Below are 18811 nucleotides of genomic sequence, written 5' to 3'. Positions count from 1 at the left end.
AAAGCTTATATCAGCTATACATACCTCATAAAATACTTATGAATTACCTCACTTACTAACATATAAAATATAAGTGAATATTCGATTTGATTTTTATATTTAACATGTATTTTTCAAGTCTGTGCAAGTTAAGGAACCCTTTGGCAAACCTGTCTCCATGTTGTAATTTCAGACGCATTTGAAGTTGAATGAGGGGGGCTATGAAGTCAACCACCTGCTCTGGCATTGCGTGGCTGCCTGGTCCTGTGTTCAGAACAATAGTCCTCAGCTGAATACAGTGCTTGAGCATCTCCTCTTCCACAGAACGCAGCTTCAGACGAAATGCTGGTAAGGGCAATTCTATAAATCCAGGGTGACTCCGAGAGACCTTTGTACTGAAATGTTAATCACGGCTCCGTTGACTATGAACGCGCTTTATAGTCTCAGCTCGAAAGACAAAGGCACTGTGCACATTTTATACCGCCTGTATCAGTGAATTGTTGCAGTGTCTGCTGTCTTGTTTTGCTGGGTGCTCTGTGTAGTTGTCTCTATTAAATTAAATGTGTTACTGATAAGAAATTCATTCCTGTGTTGAAAACATTTTCTTACTTCTCATGTTGATAGATCCCAGCAGTGAAGTCATCTGTTACATACTTGAAAGGAATGCCCTGATCCTATTTCTCTGTGCTTTTCAAAGAGATGTACAAGGACGTTGAACCTCAGTGAGGGTTAGCTTCTTCTAGGCCATGTCTTAATTTAAGAAGGACATAGATGTCCTACGAAAGCAGGATGGATGCAGAGGAAGGAAGACTGTAGTTTTTAATGGATCGATCGGGAATAATTATATTTGTGAAGTTCAGTGTGTGTGTGTGTGTATGTGTGTGTGAATAGTATTTCATGTGTACATGCACCACATTTAAAATATATCCATCTGTAGGGCAATGAAGGCACACACCTTTAATCCCAGCACTCAGGAGGCAGAGGCAGGTAGATCTCTGAGTTTAAGGTCACCCTAGTCTACAGAGTGAGTTCTAAGACAGCCAGGGCTGCACAGAGAAACCCTGTCTCCAAAACAAAAACAAAAGCAACAACATCAAAGCAAAACAAAACAAAATTTGTTTATCTATCAATACTTGTGTTGAATTTTTATCTTTCTCCTGAGAGGAAAGCTGATGTCTCCTCAACATTCTGATCTCAGTTCCTTAGGATGCTCAATCAGGAGTGAGAAATCTAGGCCATAGGGCATCTTATTTATACTTTTTGAGACTTTTTTTTAAAAATATTTATTTATTTATTTATTATTATGTATACAATATTCTGTCTGTATCCTGCAGGCCAGAAGAGGGCACCAGACCTCATTACAGATGGTTGTGAGCCACCATGTGGTTGCTGGNTCTCATGTTGATAGATCCCAGCAGTGAAGTCATCTGTTACATACTTGAAAGGAATGCCCTGATCCTATTTCTCTGTGCTTTTCAAAGAGATGTACACGTTTTTATATTCTTTCCCAACTTAGCTTTCCTTACATTCCAACCTGCCCAAGGCTTCTCTTGTCTCATCCTCAGGGCGCTGTCCTTTTTGCTGCATACATACCCACAGTAACAGGTGTGAGGCGGGATTTCACTGTGGCTTCAATTTTCATTACTATGACTATGACTAAGTGGAACATTGTTCATATAACTGCGAGCTGTGTGGCTTCCTTTAAGAACTGTTGAGTCAGCCGGGCAGTGGTGGCACCCCTTTAATCGCAGCACATGGGAGGCAGAGGTGAGGGATCTCTGAGTTAAAGGCAGCCTGGTCTACAGAGTGAGTCCAGGATAGCCAGGGCTACCCAGAGAAATCCTGTCTCAAAAACGCAAAACCAAACCAAACCAAATGAAACCAAACAAAAATACCACTCCCCCACCCCAAAATAAATCCCCAGAAAAACCAAAGAACTGTTAAGTCAGGGCCTTCATCTTTTAAATTGGGTTATTTGTTTGCTTGATCTTGAATTATTGCATTCCTTATTTACTTTAAATATTAATTCACTAGTACATACTTTTCCTCCACATATGAGTTCTCATTCTCTTCCTCCATTTTTCTTCCTCTTCCCTTCTTCCTCTCTTTTTTCTTTTGTCTTTCTTTGACAGAGTCCCATGTAGCTCAGTTTAGACTTGAACTTGCAGTGCAGTCTGGGCTGGCCTTGAATCTGTGGTTCTCTCTCCTGCCTCAGCCTTCTATTGATGGTTTAACTGTTTTAAATGTTATTGTACCAACACATATTTAATTAATTTTCTGACTATTTATGGCTAAAGTTCTCAACAGACCTTTAAGAACCACTATTATAGATCGTACTTCATAGATTTGGGGTTAAAGATAATATAGACTGTTGTTATTTTTAAAATGAAACTGAAGTCAGTTTAGTGTGTTTGCTAGAGACTGGAGCAAGATTCTAAGTGTCCTTGCAGAGGACACTTCCCAGGATGTCACTGTCAACTGATAACAGCCTGGGCCACCTGAATCTTTCTTTCTGTTTTCTGGGTGGATGTGAGAATGATCACATAAGTTGGGAAAAGTAATGCATAGTATTGAAGAATAGAGGGGTAAACCGACCAAGTGGTCATCAATGACTGCACAAAATAGAAGGGACCCAACAATTGTCTGAATTGTCAAATCGTTTTGATACTGTTTCTTGAATTTTTTATTTTAAGAAAGCCATCTTTCTTTAAAAAGCTAAAAATATGATTTTAGTTAACAATAAAACTATTGATGATTAAAGGGTTTCTAGGAACCTTGAGATGGCTCCTCACTTTTGTGAAACCCAAATACCTGAGTTTAATCCCTGGAACATGCATGGTGGAAGATGAGAACTAACTGTCACCTACACAAATGTGCCTTGGCATGTTCTTGTATTTGCACGTATGTAAGTGTAGTAAGGAGCAGCAGGCTGTGTTCCTGCCACCTGGCTCCCAGCCGCCTTGCTTGCTTATGCCCCGAAATAACAACACACAAACTGTATTCATATAAACACTGCCTGGCCCAATAGTTCCAGCCTCTTAATGGCTATTTCTCACATCTTGATTAACCCATTTTTACTAATCTGTGTAGCACCACGAAGTGGTGTCTTACTGGGAAAGATTCAGCATGTCTGACCTGGCAGCTGGCTCCATCGCATCTGTCTCCCTGCCTTCTTCCTCCCAGCATTCTGTTCTGTCTACTCCACCCACCTAAGGGCTGGCCTATCAAATGGGCAAGGCAGTTCCTTTATTAACAAATTAAATCAACAGATAGACAAATGATTTTCCCACATCATGTGAGCACACACAACTAAATAAATGTAAAGTTATCTTTAAGAGTTGAATAAGTTGTTTAAGGCTTGCTTTAAATCTGTTCACAGTAGCATCACATTAAATATAAAAATATCTGTTCTTAATATAGTGTTTAGAGTATGTACATAACAGTATGCACAGAGGCTATGGGGTCATCACTCCAGATAAGACAAAACACTGATTAGAGCTGCACCAGAAATGCCTTCCCGCCTCTAAGGGAATCTTTTCTGATATTCTCACTACCATTTGTTCTCTGATATCATTGAGGGCAAGGAGAAAACTGAGAAAGTGAGCTCTATTTAGAATAACTAGAGAGAGTGAAGGGATGGTGAGAAGTGTCACGATTTTCTCAGCTGTGACACTTGAGAGAAGACATCTTCCAGCCCCCAAAATGTAAAACCAGTGAGAGTTAAGAGAAGTAATCTAAGAAATGTTATTTCCTGAGTGCCAGAGACAACACAATATTCAAAGCAATGAAAGACAACCTAACCAAGATATCTAATGAGATTTTATTTACGGTAGCCAAATCTGTACATACAAAGTAATTATCTTCTCTTCATTCTGATTGGTTGGTCTGTAGCTAACTCATATATCTCCCTGTGTGATTTCTTGTAACCCCATTTTTGGACTATATATAATACAAAAGGAATGAAAAACAATCAGGAGTTTTTAAGTCTGAAAATGGACAGGGCCAGAATCCATGAGAGGTCTCTCTCTCTCTCTCTCTCTCTCTCTCTCTCTCTCTCTCTCTCTCATAGAATTAGAGCAGTCTCTCTGAGGGCCATGATGTTCCAAGAGGAATGGGTATCCTAAAACCAATCAGAGGACTGGAGACTGCAGGAGCCCCCAGCTGCCACAGGGTGGCCTTTGTCTACTCAGAGCTAGAGACAGGCACCTTGCTGGGAGGCAAATCTCTTCTTAATCTGGCTGAATGTCTTGTATCTCAGACTCTCAGTGCTCCACCCAGTAGTAGGTTGACCTTTCACATAATGCCCCACTTGCTTTGGAGAGACATCTCAAACCAACTCCAAAGACTTTCCAATCTATCATGGACTATTGTAGTTCTTTTTTATCTATCTATCTATCTATCTATCTATCTATCTATCTATCTATCTATCTATCTAAGATTTCTGCCTCCTCCCTGCCACCGCCTCCCATTTCCCTCCCCTCCCCCAACCAAGTCCCCCTCCCTCATCTGCCCAAAGAGCAATCAGGGTTCCCTGCCCTGTGGGAAGTCCAAGGACCACCCACCTCCATCCAGGTCTAGTAAGGTGAGCACCCAAACTGCCTAGGCTCCCACAAAGCCAGTACGTGCAGTAGGATCAAAAACCCATTGCTATTGTTCTTGAGTTCTCAGTAGTCCTCATTGTCTGCTATGTTTGGCGAGTCCGGTTTTATCCCAGGCTTTTTCAGACCCAGGCCAGCTGGCCTTGGTGAGTTCCCGATAGAACATCCCCATTGTCTCAGTGTGTGGGTGCACCCCTCGCAGGCCTGAGTTCCTTGCTTGTGCTCTCTCTCCTTCTGCTCCTGATTTGGACCTTGTGATTTCTGAATATAGGTAGGTGGGAAAACTAAACTGAATGCTGGGAGAAAGAAGGCAGATTCAGACAGATGCCATGTAGCTGCTGTGGGAGAAAGATACCAGAATCTTACTGGTAAGCCACAGCCTTGTGGTGATACAGATTCATAGAAATGGGTTAATTTAAGATATAAGAGCTAGTTAGGAGTATGGCCGAGCCATTGGCCAAACAGTGTTGTAATTAGTTTCTGTGTGATTATTTGGGTCTGGGTTGCTGGGAAATGGAAGTGCAGTCTCCCTTTACACTCGGGTTTCTATTTGCTTGGTTCTTCTTGGTTCATATCCTATTCTTCGTAGATCTATAGAGCCTCCCCATTGTTTGTGAGCATTTAATCTGCTTGTGGGAGAAATACAAATTTATGTATAACTACATCATCACTCAGTGAAGAGCACATTCACCTTCAAGTCTGGAGACCTATGTTTTGGACTTCTTTCTACCGTACCATTTTCAATGAGTCACTTAACAATGATGAACCAGTTTTTTTTTTTTTTTGGTTGCTTAGAGGAAAAAGAATCATCCTTTTATCATCATTTCTCCCTTCCTTTTCCTTCCTCTACATCCTCCCATATAAACCTCTTCTTTCTTTTTAACCTGGACTTCTTTAATTGTTGTTACATGTGTGTGTGTGTGTATACATCAAACATATAATTATATATATGTGTGTGTGTGTGTGCATCCTGCTCAGACTGTATAATGTTACTTATATGTATATTGTTTTCTGGCTTCTTAAAAAGTTTCTGAGAGGTTTAAATAAGACAATTCTCCCCTGCTTTATGTTTTTCTAACTCAAAGTTGAACCAATTTTTCTCAGTTAGCCTCTGGCAAGCTGAGATGTTACTTCAGCACACCCCCTCATAAGTTAATCAAATTGGCTTCTCTTCTCCTCTTCTCTCTCTCTCTCTCTCTCTCTCTCTCTCTCTCTCTCTCTCTCTCTTTCTCTCTCTTTGAGACAGAGTCTCACTACATAGCCATGTCTAGCTTGGGGTTCTCTATGTAGACCTAGCTGGCTTTGAACTCATAGAACTCTGCCTGCCTCTGCCTGTACCCCACCTCCCCTTCCTAACCTAGTGTCTGAATGGCTGCAATACATCTGTTGTCATCACACTCGCTCCCTAGACTCTAGTCTCATTTTCATAGCTTTGCTGTAATGTTTTAGCATCTGTTGCTGCTGTCATTTCCTAACTGGTCTCTTGGATGTGAATCTTTCCCTCAATCACGTGTCACATGCCATATACTGCCAGGATTACAACATCAATGTGATCGCATCCCTCTTCGGCTTGACAGTATTTATTAAGGAATGGCTTTCCATGACTCGGAAGCCCCAGTCAGTGTTGTACAACTTACATGACATTGGAAAGCCAGTAAGAGCAGGAATGAAAGATCTGGTGGATTGACTGCCGTTAGCTACACAGACAGCTGAGAGTGGCTGTGAGGACTGACAGGAGAGGGGAATCGGTGGTGGTGTGCCTGAGAAACAGTAGTCACGGCTCCCCGACAGTGCCTTCATCTGCTCCAATGGCTTCCTTGCCACCACAGTAATGAAGGAACTCCTGTCACCCAGCGGAAGGACCTTCTCAGCAGGCAGGATCTTATGTACTCATCTCTTTCAAATATAAAGCAAAGCAATTAGTGCAAGAGAAAAGAATTCTTTTAGCTGTGTGTCCAGAAGGGTGGATCAGCAATATCCTTTACACAATGAAGATTGGACTAATAGATTTCTACCAATACTTTGTCTGTTAATATACTCTTTATGGCATTAAACTAATTATTTAAAAGTTGCTAATTTCTACTTAGAGAATGAGTGGTGTGTTTGTATTTAATTCTGCATGCTTTGGGGGAATCCTCGCATCCCGCCTCCCATCTGGTCAGGGAAGCCCTGGCTTGGCAGGTATATTCCACACTGCATCCAGCTTTACACGGATCTGGGGGATCAGAACTCAGGTATTTGCACTTGTGTGGCTGGTACCTTTTCCACCAAGCCTTGTCCTTGGGCCCCTGTAAGACGTATTTTTAAGAGTTATGGTCTTCTCCAAGAATCAGACTGATACTTCTCCCTAGCCCTTGTCATATATTTTCACTGGTCCCAAGGGAATCTGCTTGTCCAGTTTTCTCTTTACTTATCCCAGAATGAGAAGAACCCATGAAATTAGATGTTTTGAACTAAGATTTTGGTGTTCACAGACGTTAGCATCGTGTTTTATCACATTGGCTTTAAGTAGTTGAAGACTGTGACCCTGACACTGTAATATTCATGGTCCTCCATGTGTCCTCGCTCCCGTCGGAAAGACCACTCCTGCACCCCGACAGCGTCATTTCTCCTTGTTGTGCCCCCCCCATATCTCTAAGGATCTATCATTTGAATCTTGCTAACTCTGAAGAAAAACAAAGAGATAAGGGAAAAATGAACTACAGAATGAAGATTCTGGATATACTTTTAAAAATGCCAGTATCCTAAGGAGAAGGATTATCTGTATTTTTTTTTGCCTGATTTTGTGACTCACGGGAGGAACTGAAGATACTTTTCCCGTGATTATTTTCCCCTGCACTTTTTCTGCAGGACACAGGCTGCAGTAACATTTCCCTGGCCATTTTTTAGTGCGTCTCCTAATCCAGGTCCGCCAGTTTCATGGTTTGAGCTGTCCCTTTAATCTGCTGTGTGTCACCTTTTCTCGTTACCCGTTTTCAAGGTTCTGTGGATTTTTGACACAGTGTTTTCTGAAATACACGTAGCAAGGTTGGAATAACCTCTATGAATGTAGCTAATTGGAGACAGTTTAATATCATTTTTTTTTCTTCCCGAAATGGCCACCGGCTCAGGGAGAACGTAGTTTAGAGACAAAAAGAGAACCTAGAACTCTTTCAGATGCTGCCGGTCTCACTTCCGTACAGATGTATGTGGGTGTAAAGAATTGCGAAGCCTTGGTCAGCCTCTTTGTTTACACGATTAGGGGAAATGCGCAATACACACCACACCTTTCTCTTTAGTAGCTCTTTAGTTTCAAAGCTCTGGGACATCAAGTTGCTGATAACTCATTTTTTCCTGCGTTTTAATGAGCTTGAGAAAGAGGTAGAGGTGCCTTGACATGCCTATCAGCCCGTTCCGGCTCTAGCCCGTCCCTCTGTGTGCATTGATTTTTCAACTTTGACTTTTAACAAATTTCAGCTCCCACGTATCGATGCATCTATTCTATTTTTGGCAGAAGCAGTTTTGCTTATAGACGGTATTGCAGTTTGCAGCATTGATTCAAAGTAGTGCGTTTCTGGTGAGGCAGCATTTTTTTTTTTTTTTTCTGCCGCAAGCGGCTGGCACAGAGATGGTTTTCAATCCATAGTTCAGTGAGTGCGCTCTAAATTTGAATACAGCCTTCCAGACATTTAAAAAAAAAAAAAAGATGGGAGAGAGAAAGGCTATGGAGGGAGGATGTCCTCAGGGGGGGGGGCGGGGGGGGGCAAACTTCTGAACTCTGTCTTCCCTGAGCCCTGACTCTCCTATGGAGCGTGCGTGGTGAGTGTGAGGAATGACTAGGAGGTCACTGGGCTCTTCTCAGCGATTCTGAGACTTTACAGAGAAAACAAACTCTTTTTAGCCCTGGAGAAATAGTCATTCAGTTCAGCTCAACACTCTTATCCAATTGTTTCAAGTTGGCGATGATCCGTGACTGCCGGATTTTGCTACTTATTTATTTATATAGACAATTAAATTAAGACCGAGCTGGGTCTTAAAGGGCCGCACCATTTGTTCAACAGCATATATTTTTTTAAAGTATCAGATCTAGGGTTCCGTGCAGTATTTCAGACTCCGAAGTTCTCTTTTGTACATCCTGTGTTAGGTGTATCGGTTGGGATTTGGTCTTCTTTGTGTTAGAGAAATCTAGCTACACTTGGGTGACCAGATAGAGCTTCTGTCTTTTACAGGACAAAGATGCTTTCTGATGTAGACGCTTAGGTCCTCCTGATTTGTGTTCTGCCATCCCTAGCACTGACTTTCACTATTGTCACTATAGTGTGGGAATTCACATTTTGGTATTAGTGTGTATTCCTCGCAGGAGGAAAAGGACGTATGAAGAAGATGAAAGTTTCCTCTATCTAAATATGCTTTTTTTTTTATTAACCAGAAAAATGATAGTTTACCTAGGAGTCTGTCTTTGTGTGTCTCCTTTTGTGTTTTGTCTTGAAACAGTCTTGAAGTGTAGCCTGGGATAACTTTGGGCTTAGTTAGAGTCCTCCCACCTGAGCCTGTCAAGTGGTCAAGTGGTGGGATTACAGGTGTGCATCGCCCACACCTGGTGATCTGATTTCGTTTCTATCTCATTGGTCAATCAACATCGCAAGGTACTTTCAATAGTCAAGGACATAAAGAGTTAATTCTAAGTCAAATAAATGTACTGAGATATATCTACGTTTTATCTCAGTGCATTTTGACATAGACCTGTCGTTTCTGACAAATTGACTCATATATTCCATCTAAGACACACAAAATTCCATGTTGAGGGGACAGTCTGTGCCAAGAATTTTGCTATCTTGAATGAAGCTCCTTTAAGCAGGCAACAGTCGGCACCCACCACAGTGAGGTTTAGTGTTGAAACACTTAAGGCATGACTTAGAAAAGGAAAGATTGCAAAACAATACGCTATGCCGGGGAAGATCTTAGTCACAGTCAAGTGAGCATTCAAGGGAATGTATGCATGTTTCTCAGGCTTATCTGTGTCTACAATCCATAATGTTAAAAAGAAAGGTATTTGAAAAGTCTGAAATGAGTCTGAAGCTGTCAAATTTAAATCAGGTAGGATAATTGGCGTGAAAGCTCTTTTAAGAACTGAAAAACTCTCTGTATTTAGAATTGTTTTTGTCTCATAAAAGTTATTTCCTTTTTGTGCTTTTTATAACCTATTTTATTAGCATTTATTGATTGTAGAAAATAATGGCTTTCATTATGTAATTTTCGTACAGGCACAGAATGTACTTTGATCATATCTACCACCTCACGGCTCTCCCTCAGTCCTTCACCTCCATCCCACAGGCTCCCAGCCCTTCCCACAGAAGGGCTTCTTATCTCATGACTGCTTTGGGGATCTAGATTCTGAATAAAAGGGAAATAGAGGTACTTGTTTTTCTGAACCTGGCTCAATTCACTTAACAAACTGAGGATATTCATAGAGAAAGAATGAAGAACAGACCTCACCTTAATGGCCTGAATAGCGCAGTAGTGAAATTCAGACATACTTGTTGAATACCCTGGGAGATAGGTTTATTAGCTGCCTAAAGCCAAGGCAGTAAGCAGCTCTATTGGCAGGCAGTTTTACAGTTGCTGTCTCTTAATTCTCTTCCAGTTGGTGAACTGCAAACAAGGGCATGAAATGTAAAATTTCTTGAAAACCTCGTTACATATGAACATCTGTGGCTAATGACTTTAATTATAAATTCCCACTTACATAGCATTAAAAAACTAGCCTATGATCTCAATCATTTTTGTGAAATATACATTTTATTTTGAGGTATGTCACTTTTCAAAAAAAATAACATAATACCAAGTTTTTGGAATACTTGCCTAGATAGTTTGTCACTGGTTCTGTAAGTTTTGAAAGAAAACATTCTTCAAATTGATCCCATTGAATCAGTCACAAGAAAGTGAAGTCAGAGGCCCTTGTAAGGACCTGAGGGTTCTCTGGAGAGCTACAGCCTTTGAATGCTACGTCACACAGGGTCTATGAACAGATGGGAAAGATGCTTAGCACTTATTACGCCAACCCTGTCAATCCAGTATCTTAAATTCATAATCCTTCCAAAATGTCACTCTTTTTTTATAATCCATGCCAATCAAAATCTTTCAATATAGAAAATAAATATATCTGATAATGTAAACCTTCATTCCCTTTGTCTTCAGCACTTTTTCATTTGAAATTGATTGCTATTTTTTTTTTATTAAGGTCTTTGTCACTTGTTCACAATCCAGGTTGGATTCAACACTGGCTTTGCTGATCCTGGGGGAGGCTGCTAAGTTGAACATGGCCTGTTTGAAAGCACTGATGGATGTTGTGAGAGATTTCCTTTTGAGCATCGTGTCTGTTCAGAACCAGGTACCACCTTGCAGTTTATTTGTGAAAAAGACCTGACTGCAAGCATGCTTTATTCTTATCATTCTGTAAATTGAATATCACATTTGAGCATGTGATGTGTATAAATCTGTAGTAATTCTAATTAAATATGATTAATTTATAATTATATAAATATAATTAATATATAATTAATTGTATATTAAATATAAAAGTGAATATTCACTTACCACAACTTCAGGATTTATCGTAAACATTTTTCTTTATTGTCATGTCTATTACACTTTGTGTTTTGCTCTTTCACTCTTAAATCTCTTCGTATGCACTTATCCATCACTAGAAAAGACACACACCATGACAGAGTTAGAATCACCATAGAATTAGAAAAGCAATTAGCTTCATATGCTCGTTTGTGACTGTGTTCATCACCTGAGTTCAGTCCTTACTTATCTCCCAAAAGTCTTTCTTGTTCTCTTTTCTGCATGTTGTACTGTAACCATGTGTGCATTTGTTTACACAAAACATATATTATTGACTAGATTCCACACATGAGGGAAAAAGTGTACAATTCATTGTGAAATTCTAAATGCCTATTTTAACAATATAGAAGTTCACTAAGATGTATAAAGTTCAGGTCTGGCTAATTTTAGTGAGTTGTTTATTTTATTTGAAAATTCTTTATAATAATATTTATAAAAGTTTTGAAAATTTTACAGTGGAAAGGGGATCATTTCATTCTTTATTGTTGAATATTAAGTTTGTTTTACATTTTAACAGTTAAGAAACAATATTGAACTAAAGTCTTTTAAATTTATTTTTGAATTCATTGACAGTTTCGTATATGAATACAATGTATTGTGATGATATCTATCCTAATTATCCTCTCTTGCCACTTCCAATTCTACTGACCCCCCTACTATTTTATGTCATTTCCCCTCTTCTTTGTGGTTGATTTTCATTTTTGTTTTAATTAATTTTTTTTATACAATATATTCTGATTATGCTTTCCCCTCCCCCAACTCCTCCCAATCCTTCCCACCTCTCTACCTACTCATCTCCACATCCTTTCTCACTCTCTCTTTAGAAAACAAACTAAAACTAAAACCAACCAACCAATCAACCAACCAACCAACCAACCAACCAACCAATCAACCAACCAACCAATCAACCAACCAACCAACCAACAAACATACAAAAGAAAGTACACAGGAAACACACACACACACACACACACACACACACACACACACTAAAACTCATAAAAACACAGAATTGGAAACCATAATATATAAGCAAAACATATAGAAGCTTTTTGAAATATATATGTACATGAAGGAACTATAAATAAAGCCACCAAAAATGGGGAGGCAATTCCCGAGCTAGACATGTTTTTCCTTCCAAGCAAAACCTTTATTGCCAGGAATGGGTTACATCCGATTGAATTGTTGGCCAAAGGGGTCCCACTGAAACCCCTAAACATCTCAGGCTGTTGTCATGGCTATTGGTTGCTTTCCACAAACTGAATGTAAGGCCCTGTTGCTGAAGGCAACACTTAGATATCTTATTGAATGTGGAGAAGCCAAACTGGTGCCTAACTAGAGCCTTGACCCCCATTGACTAGTGTTCACGTAACTGGAAGGTGTTCTGCATGCTACCAGAGGAGAAAAATAGCCACCAACAAAGCTACAAACCCTGTGATCTACTAAGCTAAGCTGCCCGCAAGAGCTTCTCATGCAACAATGGCGTAAACATTGAGCAATCTTCCTTTTGACACTCTGAGTTTAGTTAGAGTTGCTTGGAAGAGGGTGAGTAGGGGATTGTTCACTGGATTTGAGTTACTTTCCAGTGGCTATGCAACTAAAGAAAATCATTAGTTGCTAGGAGATTCTCTGGTGGGGGCTGGGCCTCAGGAGTCCCTCCACCAGCAATGACAGAATGTTGGCTCAGGATTGTGTGGGCACGAGGCAGGCACCCATAGCTTCTGTGCTTTTGTGATTGCAGCAGCTATGTCCTGCCCTGAATAGAGTTTTCACAGCTGTCTGTCCATCTTCTGGCTCTTGCATTTCTTTACACCTTTTTTTCTACAATGTTTTCTGGGCCTTCAAGAGGGAAACATAGATACACACCCTGTTTAGGGCTCAGCACTCAACTCTTAGTCTTACCATTGGACCAGGTATGAAACTCTATTAATTGCTGTCCAGAGTTAAGACAAACCTCTCTGAGAAACTGCCTTTCTCAGTGTTCTGTTTTCTGTGAAGGGATACCATGACCATGGCAACTCTTAAAAGGAAAGCATTTCATTGGGGCTGGCTTACATTTTAGAGGTTTAGTCCATTGTCATCTGGTGGGGAGCGTGGCTGTATGCAGGCAGACTTGTTGCTGGAGAAGTAGCTGAGACTTCTACATCCAGATTTGCAGGAAGCAGGAAGAGAGAGCCAGTGGGCCAGGTTTGAACTTCTGGAGCCTCACAGCCCATCCATAGAGACATACTTCCTCCAGCAAGACCACAGCTACACTGACAAGGCCACACCTCCTAATCCTTTCCCAAAGTTCCATTCCCTGATGACTAAGCATTCAGCTATCTGAGTCTGTAGGTGCCATTCTTATTCGAATCACTGCACTGTCCAAGGTTAAGAACAGCATAGTACTAGCCTACAGGTTTAAACAAGAACATTTAGAAGGCCCTTTGACTTTGTGTCCATTTAGTAAAAATCACTAGTATATTCCCACTGAAGGCCTGTGATCACCACAGCCATAGATTTTTGACCATATTTAGAGTATCTGGTTCTGTGGACTAGACCTCAGATGACATAACAAAGTGGTTGGTTATTGGCAAAAAGTGCTGCAGCTATTGCACCAGTGGGCTCGTGTTGCCTGCACATTAGTAGTGTAGCTCTCAGGTCCACAGCTGGGCGATGCTGTTGACCTTGTCTTGCAGCAGTCTGCATAGGACACTGGAACTAGGAACTGTAGCCATCTTGGAGGAAGCTTCTAGGTTCATTCCTGCTTGCTTTCCCTTATCTGTAACCAAAGTACGTAGTATCATCATCGACAATAGGATTTTTGCATCTAGAACCTGCATTCTTAGAAATGAAATTTTAACCGCATTTCACCGTTCCTTTTAAATAAATTGGTGAGATGATATGATCTCTTTCTCTTTCTGTCCTCCGCTCCCCATGTGTGGTGTTTGTGGCTGTCTGTAGACCAGAGACCAATGTCTTTATCTTGTATTTTTTAGACAGTCTCTCATTCAACCTGGAGCTCACAGAACGGGCAAGCTGACTGGTCAGTGAACCCCTGAGATACTCTGTTTCCCTGTCACAATGACAAGATTTGGGGCCCGTGTTTTGCCACCTTTGGGTGTTTTCTGTGAGTTCTAGGGATCTGAACTCAGGTCCTCAGGTTCGTAGAGCAGGCATTTATGCATGGATCTACCTCTCCTCTAGTTGTCTCCTTTCTTTTCCTATGAACTTTCCTATGAGCTGTTCCTATGAACAGGTTCTTTGGACACATTCTTAAATTCTGTCCTGGAAGTTATAATATTTTTTGTATGTATGACTATCCAAGTTATATACACTAGAAAAGACTATTTTCCAACATAATGTGGAGAGTAATATTTTTTAAATTTATTATTTGAGCCCTTCATGCATGTAAATGGTGTATTTTGATCAAATCTATTTCCCACTTCCGTGCCGCTTTCTCCCACTTTTCCTCCCAACTTCTTATAGTTTTTGTTTCCAGTCCTCTGAGAACACTTAATGCTGCTGGTATGTGGATTGGTATAAGGCTATCCACTGGATGACCACCTGGGCAGTGCATCCCTGAAAGAAGCAGACTCACTCCAATGAATTAACTTATCTTCCGTTCATAACAAAAGAAACCTGTTGCTTAACATATGTATCTGTTACTTAAATTTCTGAACCTTTTTAAAATAAAGCATACCCATACCAAAGTCAGTTTAAATGAGTACATTTTACAAATTTTAATTTGTTTTATAACAACCGCATAACATTTGAGTACTTTTTTTTTTTTTTTTGTTACAACCCTACCACACATACGGTGTCTAAGTCTGATGGGATGTACTTCGATTTTCTAAAGCACACTTTTGATTTTTCTGTTTCAGGAAGAGAACAATAAGGTGTATGATCTTTCCTGGGCATCAGACATTATCTTCATATACACAACAATTCTTTCGGAAGTGTGCTTGTACGCAGCTACCTCCTATCTGAGGAAAACAGCTTTAATTGGGTTCTGTGACTGCACAAGTCCGCAGGAGAAGGTTTTGCTCATGGACAAGTCGGAAGAGCAGCCCAAATTAGAGGGAACAAACATTCTAAGTCTTTTGAAATATTTTTCTTCTAAGATCTCTGCTAATTGTAAGTAACGTGCTTTCATTTTAGCAAATAATACTTCCTCAATGTCCCTGTCTTCTATGTATAATAACAGCGTTTCACAAAATGCTTACATCTAAATATGAAAAATAGCTTTCAAGTCAGCAAGACTTCCTAGGGTCAGTATTTTATAAAATAGATTTTTCAAAAAACATCAATAATTGTGAGACAGATGATATGTAAGACAAGCTCAGGGCGTTTCTGGTTTCCATGATGTAACTTGCGCAGTTAAGATGGCTGAGGTGACTGGGATGTGCCTGCACTGCTCTTTCCTCTTCACACTGCTCCTCACTAAGGAATTTTCTTCTCTGTTTCTGTAAGTGCCTGCCTTTTTTCTCTTTCTCTCCTGCTCTTTTTGTATCAAGGTACTTCTCTTTAATTATTTCATCATCATCATTATTGTCGTTGTTGTTATCACCATCTCCATCATCATCACTATCACCATCATTATCATCACCACCATCATCATCACCACCATCATCATCACCATCATCATCACCATCGCCATCACCACCATCATCACCACCATCACCATCATCACCATCATCACCACCATCACCATCATCATCACCACCACCATCATCATCACCACCATCATCACCACCATCATCACCACCACACCACCATCATCATCATCATCATCATCACCACCACCACCACCATCATCATAATCATCATCATCACCATCAATTACTGTGACTGTAATATTTTGCTACAGGGTTTGTTGGCCAGATATTAACCATCTTCCTGCATCAACCCCCAATACTGGGGTCAGGCTGCTCCCCACACACGCGACACCTGCTCCTTTCTGCTCATGGTACCTCTGACTGTGGTTTATTGTTCATCCCTGACTCCATACCTGCCTTGAATGCCACATCTAAAATTTATCTTAATGTCGTGATTCTTGAGACAAGCAGAAACACTGATATTACTTTTAAAAGAGGGGTCCTAATTTGAGAAGACCTTTCAGGCTGATTGGACCTCACGGGTTGCAGCTGCTTGTTTGAGGCTGTGGTTGGATGGCACTTTCCTCAATAACTGAGTCTAGAGAACCACCTCCCAGTTATACATCTTTACTCAAAACCGAAATTTCCTGGTGCAGCATGAACTATGTTTAGTCTAATTTGTGATAGTGAGATTTCAGTGGCAGATTTTAAGATTTAGCTGCTAAAATCTGGCTGATATGTTTTTTCCTACTTTTATTTTATTGAAAACAGATATTTTCACACAATATATTACAATTATTGTTTCAGTTACACAGTTCCTCCATGATCCTCCCCACAGTTCCTTCTGTTTTAAAATCATTTTCAGTATATATCGTCTTAATTAACAAATTGTGTTCTATAATTTCTGCGTAACTATACCACACCTTTTCTCGTTTTTCAAAATTATTTCTCTTATAGGTATCAGTTTTAAACAGGCCTTTATCTTTTAGTGCACGATTCTATTTCCCCAGTGTTAGCAATATTGATAAGTGGCGGTCACACCTCTATTTTCTCATCTCCTATTGGAATCTGCCATGAAGAAAGTGTTCTGTAAATCATAGGCTTTGATTCTTGTCTTGTGGAACCTGGCATGTCTGACCTCCTTGGTAGTGAGTCCAGACACCGTGTCTCCAAGGGGGGACTTTTCCTCACAGGATGATGCTTAATCCCCCTAAGCTGGGACCTCTTTAAAACTGGTCATTTACCCCCTCTTCTGCAGTCTGTCTCCCCCAGACATTTGATAATCCATCAAGTTAATTTGTTCATTGTTAATATTTTCTTACATTTTAGATGCTCTTATTTTTCTAGGAGATTTTATGTTGCTTCAGAATTTGTTTGAGTCCTTGGACGAGGCACTGTGCTTCTCCTATCATCTACCATGTTCTGTTCAGTTTTCAGGCAAATGCATCCCCAAAGTTGTCTTTCCCATGCAATGGTGTCATCAGCAGACCTATTGAGCACCTTCTTGATATATATGTGCATTTCTTTCCTCCCGCCACACTGCCACTTCCTGAAGACAGCTCTTGAACAAGCACAGTTGCCTATAGATGTTTTCTTTACATTTCTAAATCCTGGTACACACACTTGTTTCCATCTGGTATGGATTTAATATAAAAGAAAAGTATGATAACCTCAAATTCCAAAAATTCTGATTTTTTTTGCTAACTTTCTCAAACATAGATACTTCCAAAAGAAATAATAGTTTTATTAGTGTTAGTACCATTCCATAGCTGTTCGCCTTTGGGTAAACCCTCCAGGGATTTCTGAATGTACCAGCCACCAGGCAATGCTATGGATTGAAGAGACAGGTCTACAGATGACTGAATACCACTGTTTTTGTCTTTAAATGAATAATGGTAGAGGGTAGGTGGCAGCAGTCCCTAACAAACTGGGTTCTAGAAGGCGCTCTTGGTATATTCACATGTGGTGTAGAGACAATGAATAACTTTTCCTTCATTGACACCATGATTGCTTTTTATTGCTTAAGTTCTAATTGGTACATCTCAGCAATAAAAACCTGGAGTCAGATATTAGGGGGTGAAATCTGAAAGATCAGAGAAGCAGAGCAGTCAGTCACTAGAGTTCTCACCTCTAAGACTCTCAGCTTGAGAAAAGACAGAGCTCCTCTCTCCACCCTGCCTTATTGCTTGCTCTCTCTGCCCAATCATGTCACTTCCTGTCTGTCTGTCCAGACCTCTAGACCTCTACTGTTAACTAATGGCTAGCTCTGCCTCTGATTTTTAGGCAAGCTTTACTTGTAGAATACAAACAAAAATATCACCATATTTCCCCCTTTTAGTCTAAAATAAAAAAAAGGTTTTAACTAATAAAAAGATATACAATAAATACAATAACTATATACAATATGTTCAGGCAATAAATGCATAAAATATCTAGTCCATTAGCAATTGACAAATTCAGAAAACATACTCCACATCTATCCTATGTTGGTGAGTCCAAAAGGTTGTATCTAATTCACTTTCTATTCTAACTTATATTACAAACTATCTTTTAATGTCTCCCAACCTTATTCACTTTATACCTCTGTAGTGAATTCTTTTTCTGAATCTGGTAAGAAAGAAAACTGTAGCTATAAAGTCTATCAGAGACCCAAGAAGGAAATAATATTACCTGAGTAAGCAGGAAGTGTAAGCAAGTGACTTCCAACAAGTGTGAGAAATGACAAAAACAGTTGGCTGTCTTAACAGTCACCCAAAGTTCTTCTGCAACTTTGGGGTGTAGTAATAGGTGCGGCGGGGCTGCGTCCCCAGCACCCTGGCCACTTGGCTAGCTTATGCCCAAAATAACAACACACAAACTGTATTCATTTAAACACTGCTTGGCCCATTTCTATCTAGCCTCTTCTCGGCTAACTCTCGCACCTGGACTAGCCCATTTCTAATAATTGTTTGTAGCACCCCAACGTGCGCTTACCGGGAAGATTCTAGCCTACGTCCATCCTGGGTTGGAGTTGCCTGGGAGAGCAGAGCCTGGCGTCTCTGCTCCAGAGAG

General features: G+C 40.3%; 1 protein-coding gene across 1 annotated transcript in view; it reads left to right on the top strand.

The window, feature by feature from the left end:
* Tmem232 (transmembrane protein 232) overlaps positions 1-18811 on the top strand; it is a 264584-nt gene that overhangs the window by 56629 nt on the left and 189144 nt on the right. The window contains exons 8-10 of the mRNA XM_050153493.1: positions 173-327; positions 10824-10947; positions 15047-15299. Coding sequence (XP_050009450.1) covers positions 173-327; positions 10824-10947; positions 15047-15299 — 532 coding nt within the window. The remainder of the gene's footprint in view (positions 1-172; positions 328-10823; positions 10948-15046; positions 15300-18811) is intronic.

Source organism: Alexandromys fortis, unplaced genomic scaffold (genome assembly GCF_014885135.2).
Source record: "Alexandromys fortis isolate MF-2015 unplaced genomic scaffold, M_Fortis_MF-2015_v1.1 scaffold_61, whole genome shotgun sequence".
Lineage (NCBI taxonomy): Eukaryota > Metazoa > Chordata > Mammalia > Rodentia > Cricetidae > Alexandromys > Alexandromys fortis.
Note: the sequence above shows the minus strand (reverse complement) of the source record. Positions and strands in the feature narration are given on the sequence as shown.